This window comes from Salvia hispanica, chromosome 2 (assembly GCF_023119035.1).
Source record: "Salvia hispanica cultivar TCC Black 2014 chromosome 2, UniMelb_Shisp_WGS_1.0, whole genome shotgun sequence".
In the NCBI taxonomy this organism is placed as follows: domain Eukaryota; kingdom Viridiplantae; phylum Streptophyta; class Magnoliopsida; order Lamiales; family Lamiaceae; genus Salvia; species Salvia hispanica.
In genome coordinates this window covers 14,195,548-14,201,817 of record NC_062966.1, presented here as the reverse complement: position 1 = coordinate 14,201,817, position 6,270 = coordinate 14,195,548, and the positions used below count along the sequence as shown (strand labels likewise).

Genomic DNA, 6,270 nt, shown 5'->3' with positions numbered 1-6,270 from the left:
TTAATCAAAACCTTCATTCCATGCTTCTATTCAATTCACACTCGTAATTAAAATCTTAATAACTTCAGACATGGGCCCCACCGTGCACAAATAGAACACACAGTAGTACATTTCTTGCAGCCCACTAAAACCTTAACTTACACAGATACTACTACTAGTTAGTACTACTAATTTGAGATGAAACCTTAAAATTGAAAAGAAGCCTTAGACTAGTGAATTTGGCATTGTCTATAGTTGGCCAAATGAGTGAGCAAGATAAGCCAATGCTCCAACTAGGGGTGCATTGATGTAGGTAGCGGGTTCCGATTGCTCGTAATCGTCGCGTTGATCCGGGAAGCGATCATTCTGATCCGGCCCTCCAACGACTGCCCCAGTTAGGATGTTAGGGTTCGGAGATTGTGAGCTCATGACCGAGAAGCCGGAGGAGCATTGGATCTTCGATGGATGAACATTAACGGAAGGGAGGGACGAACCCCTATGGTGGATGCGCATAGGATATCTCGAACCGTACCCCACCATGAACGACATTTTCATCGGATTGTCTCCTAGCAAGTAGTCCACCTGCCCAATTTTAAAAATTGCAACATCTTTAGACACTAGAACAACATATGCATAGACTAAATATGAGGAACTGATGGAAAGATCATTTAATTTCATGCCTGTTTCTTGGCGAATGCACGGAGCCTCTTCGGAGTGACGGTGGCGCCACCACAGTTCACAACCCTGTGCGACGTGGTCAAGTACTTGGCGTACGTCACGAGAAGGAAGGAAGTGGATGTCACATACTGCATATTGCTATCATTCATCTTGAACAACAGACCACCTGTTTCAAAGCCAAGGTTAATAAGCCTAGCAAATTCGAGCACAATGTGTTTTTGCTGGATTTGGAACGAACCACGGGTGTATTGAGCAGAAGAGTAGGGTGTTCCTGGGAGCAGAGAGCAAATGAAGTTATCAGCATGGCTTTTGTAGTCATGGAGAGGCTGGACATTTTGGACGAGATAAGCCTGCGAAAAAACAACAATCAGACTCTGTATTCTCAGAAAAAGTTAAAATTTAAACCTCAAAAAACAACCTTGGAGATAAGGATTCTAGCTCCAACATGCTTGTTGTCCCAACCAAATGTGTTGTCAGTTTCATCGGCTCCAAGTGTCTGTCCGTTCGCCTTAATGTAGCTGAGATAAGTCGGGTTTCTCGTGGCTCTGTGCAGCCAAGCAGCACCCCACAGCAGCTCATCCTTCAACAAATCAACAAACACAACCTCAAATACAGATTCCAAGAACTAGGGAGCTTTCAAGAACCAGTGTTTCTTTCTACCTGAAAGCCGGAGAAATCACAGTAATAAGGGCACACGTAACGCCTCAGACCATTACTATATGCGCCCCGGTGCTTATCAGCAAACTCGAAAACCTAAACACAAACCACAAATGCATCAGCATTAACAGGACCCTCATGATCAAACTCAATCCTCTTAGCATATTACTACAAGGTTTTAACATATACCCGAATAGCCCTTCGTGCAAGAACCTTGGAGTAATTAGGATCACTCCTCCGGAAAACCAAGGAAGCAGCAGCAAGAGCAGCAGCTGTCTCAGCAGCAACCTCAGTGCCGGGGGTGTTCTTGTCAATCTTGACCACACTCCTTGGTGTGTCCATATCCTCAGGCCTCTCCCAACAAGCGTGATCCTTGCCAGCATCTCCTACCTGCGAATAAAATCAAGAAATCAGAATCCCATTTCACACAATCAAGCACTGATGGCAACAATGTTGGACCTGCACATAGATGGTGTCAGGATGAACTGTGGCTTTGAGGAGATAGTCAGTTGCCCACTTGATGGCCTCCTTGGCGTGCTGCAGCTCCCCCTTCATTAGGCCTCCGAACTCGATCACACTCCACGAGAGCATCGTCGTAGTGAAAGCCATGGGAAATCCGAACTTAACATTGTCCCCTGCATCGTAGTATCCTCCCACCAAATCAACCTGCATTGTCATTTAAAGCCTTCAACTAGGGAACCAAAGCCTAACTACTTACTAGAAACCTCAAAATTAAGGAAAAAGTGCAAGATTCCAAATATGTTATTGCAAAAAATTTCACCTACATTGCCCCATTTAGACTCTTAACCTTCGATGTAATCACTCTCACGGTATGTTACTTGAAAATCAGGCAAGTGAAGCAACAAATTTCAAGATGTTGCTTTTCAAATCAAACTTCAAATCTCTCAATTTAAGACATAATGCAAGAAAAAAATGTAAACTTGGCGCATTCCACCCACCATAAGCAGAGCCAAAAACAAGCAAAATCTAGCTCAAAGATTGCATTTTTAAATAAAAAAACAGAGAGAGAGAGACAAGAAAGAAAAACATACGTGCATTGCAGCGCCATCTGAGAGGCCAGAATCTTTCCTCCAAGTGATTCTCTGATTGGGAGGGAGCTTTCCCGATCTCTGGCCCTCGAAAAAGATGAGGGATTTGGTGAGGGCGTCTCTGTAGTTGTGGGAGGCGGAGCGGGGGTGGCGGTGGTGGGAGGAGGTGCCGCGTTTGGCATTGCAGTGAGAGGAGAGGAGAAGGGCTAGGGAGAGGAGAAGGAAAAGAGAGGGAAAAGAGGCCATTTTGGGAAGGAAGCACAAGACGCTCTTAACCGGCAAAGCCGCAGGGGAAGGGAAGAAGCAGAACAGACACTCTTCACTCTCTTTCTCTCTGTGGTATTTATAGACAGAAAAAGCTAAAGGGGCAAAGCCTGCATTTTTTTTTTCTTCCTACTTTCTGATTTTGTTTAATGCTGTGATTATTTCAACCTTGTGTTTCTTAATTGTAACAAAGCACACTGGTTTTTGGTTTGCGGGAATCAAAGCCCACGTCTTGCCTTTGGTTTTATTTTGTCAGTATCTGATTAAAGAAGCAGCCAATACTAATGTGATTTCGATGTGAATTCACTGAAGCAGACCAAACTAATGTGATTAAAGAAGCAGACCAAATTATTTTTTATTGCTGTGTCAGAATAGAGCTATTGTGTAATTGAGATAAATAGAAACGTAAGGAAGACACATATTTACGTGGTTCACCAACGTTGCGTTGGCTACGTCCACGGGCGGAAACGGAGAACATAAATTTTCAGTTTATATTAATCATGCATAAAGTTTCAATAGTCTTTCAAGTTAATACATTTTCTTCTTGTTTATTGTATTAACTCAATGTATGATAAGGTATTAACTTGAAATACTAATGAAATATTTTATATAAATTTAAAATATGTTATACCAATTTAAGATTTTGATGAAATATTTTAAATGTATAATGTAAGCTTAAATGTTAATGTATATGATTGATAATCATGTTCCTTACTCAAATTGAAACATAGAATAAAATGATAATTTTGAATTGTACTCTATCAGTCTCACTTAAGATACTTAAGATGACATATTTTCCTTTTTATTTTGTTTCAGCTAGGATGACACTTATTTGTTGGAAACTTCTTCTCTCCAAATAATACATCAAACCACTTTTTCTCCCTCCTATTAAAATATTCATCTTTTTCCCCCCTCTATTTTAGTACTTACACCTATTTTTTTTCTCTTTAATTAAACACATTAACCAATAACTCCTATTTGCGGAACGGAGGGAGTAGTACTTTTTAAATAGTGTAATATCTAATTCTAGTCTAACCTTTAACTTCTATCTTGCAAACCAGATCAAATTATCAAATAGACGAAATGTAAAATAGAGTTTCAAAGGATACATCATACTACAAAACAATCAACTGCAAATTGGACATGCAGGTCAGAAAAGTTAGTGGAAAAAATTTACTCACTCAATCACAAAGGAAGATCATCGACAAATCAAAAGCAACTTATAAACAGAAGTAATAAAAAACTAACATAAAAAAATCAAAAATAAGAAAATAGCATACTACGAGCATATGCACTGAATCAACTAATTTTTGAAACATTTCTCTTCAACATCATCTATTCATAAAGTAAAGGGTGGTGTAACTTCTTAAAATTCAATAAGATGAGTTATGGTTTGAAATTTGGATACAAAAACAAAAAATACCAATTAAACTATAGTAATATATTGTCGTATACGATTCATAAGACGGTGTCGCGTAAGTAATTTATTAATAGAATACTAACCAATGAGATTTAGTGTTCCAATTTTATAATATGTATATTATAATAATAAAATGTATCGTGACATAAATGATGGAGTGCTATTTATTTGAAAAAATATTACTACATCGAGTACCTTCCTTTTAAATTTATCAAATCCTAAATCGATTTTTATCTTATAAAAGTGATAATACTTTTTTAAACATATAGGGGTGCGTTAAAATGACAACACTCTTAAAATGACACTGTGACACAACGCTAGACTGTAATATTGTAAACAGTCCAGCGTATTGGATATTGCAGTCGGGAAAAATTGCAGTCTAGTGTATTGGATATTGCAGTCCGTGAAAATTTACCCTTGAGCAATTTTTATGATTGCCACATGGCAGCTTATTATTCGTCCACGTGTGCAAATGATTGGCTAGGAATGGTGATATGGTGTTACTTTAAGAGATGTTGTCATTTTAACACAATCCCATAATTATATATACTAACTTGGTGCAATATAATGAAAAATAATAAATACAAAGTTAATTAAAATATAAAAATAACAAAAACTTGGATGGGGGGTGACGAAATTAATATTGATGGAGGGCGGGAGATTTGACTTTATCAACGGTAAGAATGAATAGGACTGGTCACGAGAAGCATCACCTCTTTTAATTGTATTGGATTGCAACTATTGCGTAAATCATTCTTTTGTCCTTTTTTTCAATTGGAATTTTGTAATGATTTTGCTAATTAAATATAGAGAGAATAAATTAGGGATGTGAACGAATAAAGTATGCTGTTTTTTTGCTAAGAAAAGAAAATGAATCAATTATTCAATTTAATTAGATGAGACCATCTCTAAAAGAACAACACAATTTTGATGCGGAGGGAGTAAGATTTAACTAGTTATTTTTATTATAATTCACACCCTCTTTGTAACAAAAACTTTTGTTTGTTTATTTTTCCCGAGTATAATTGTGTTTAGAAATTTCAAAGAAACTTGTTGAGATTCTGAATAAATATTTATCATTTGAATGACAGTTAATTAATAGACATATTAATTAGATAAACAATTTGCGATTAAATTATTAGTTTAAATAATAATAACAAAATATTACAACATAATATATGATTTCATAAATTTTAAAAATTGCTCCACATTAATATATATAACAAGTTATAAACTGTAAAAGGTATTATTGTTATTGTTATTATGATAATAACATTAGCTATTATTGTTATTATAATAACTTTTATTATTATGGTTATAATTTTATTAGTATTCCGATTAAATAATAGTATTAAAATCTAAAAGAATCCTAAAACTTGAAAAATAATACTACTAGCAAAAGGTTGTACTAGGATTCTAGTTAAATTTTTTTTTACTAGTATTATTTTTCTTGTTGAGAAAAAAAGTCAAATAAATCTTGGAATTTAAAAATTAAGAGTTAAATTATTTTTTCTTATCATAATCCTGCCAAACAAAGAATTTTGAATGAACACTATTATATTGTGTGTTGATAATTTGCCGACCGCATACACAAAATAATCTTTGACGCGACTAAAAAGATGAGTAATTTATCATGTAACTGAGTGATTGAGCATTATTTAAAAAAAAAAAACAATTATAGAGTAGTTGCTATATATGTGATGATACATTTCGAATTTTCGAATATAATTCATTTACAAGTGATAGTTTGTGAATTGCGGAAAAATGTTGGATGCATGAACATTATTGAGCCCAGAAATAAATCATAATGTCGAATATCTCTTATTGGTAATCAACATGGGCAAGTCACTGACAAACCTACTTATAATATTTCATGTTTTATATTATAAAATGAAGCATTCCCTAATCCTATTCAAGATAACATCTTTCCTTTTTTTGTTTGTTCCAATCAAGATGATCATTTTTCAATTTTGAAAATAACATCCTCTCTCTTCTCTTCTCATTAGAATATTCAACTATCTTTTTCTTATCTACTTTGTTCCACCTAACAACTCTTGCTAAAATCTCATGTCACTCAAGAACGTGACCATGTTTAGTCGGACGGAGGGAGTAGTAATTAAGAAAAATACCATCCCATTTCTCAGGAGAATGGACCAATAAACCCAAGAGAGAGAGAGAGTATGGGGTTGTATGCATGTGGTTTCATTCTTTGAGTTCAGTGAG

General features: G+C 35.6%; 1 protein-coding gene across 1 annotated transcript; it reads right to left on the bottom strand.

Annotated features, from left to right (window-relative positions):
* On the bottom strand, positions 1-2,687 carry LOC125203478 (endoglucanase 17-like). The gene is made up of 8 exons (XM_048101831.1): positions 2,367-2,687; positions 1,774-1,980; positions 1,504-1,704; positions 1,318-1,410; positions 1,076-1,237; positions 896-1,007; positions 660-823; positions 1-561 (listed from the first exon to the last, which is right to left on the bottom strand). Exons 1-8 carry the CDS (start codon positions 2,607-2,609, stop codon positions 229-231), a joined length of 1,515 nt encoding a protein of 504 aa, XP_047957788.1. The 5' UTR covers positions 2,610-2,687; the 3' UTR covers positions 1-228.
* Between the last annotated feature and the right edge of the window lie 3,583 nt (positions 2,688-6,270).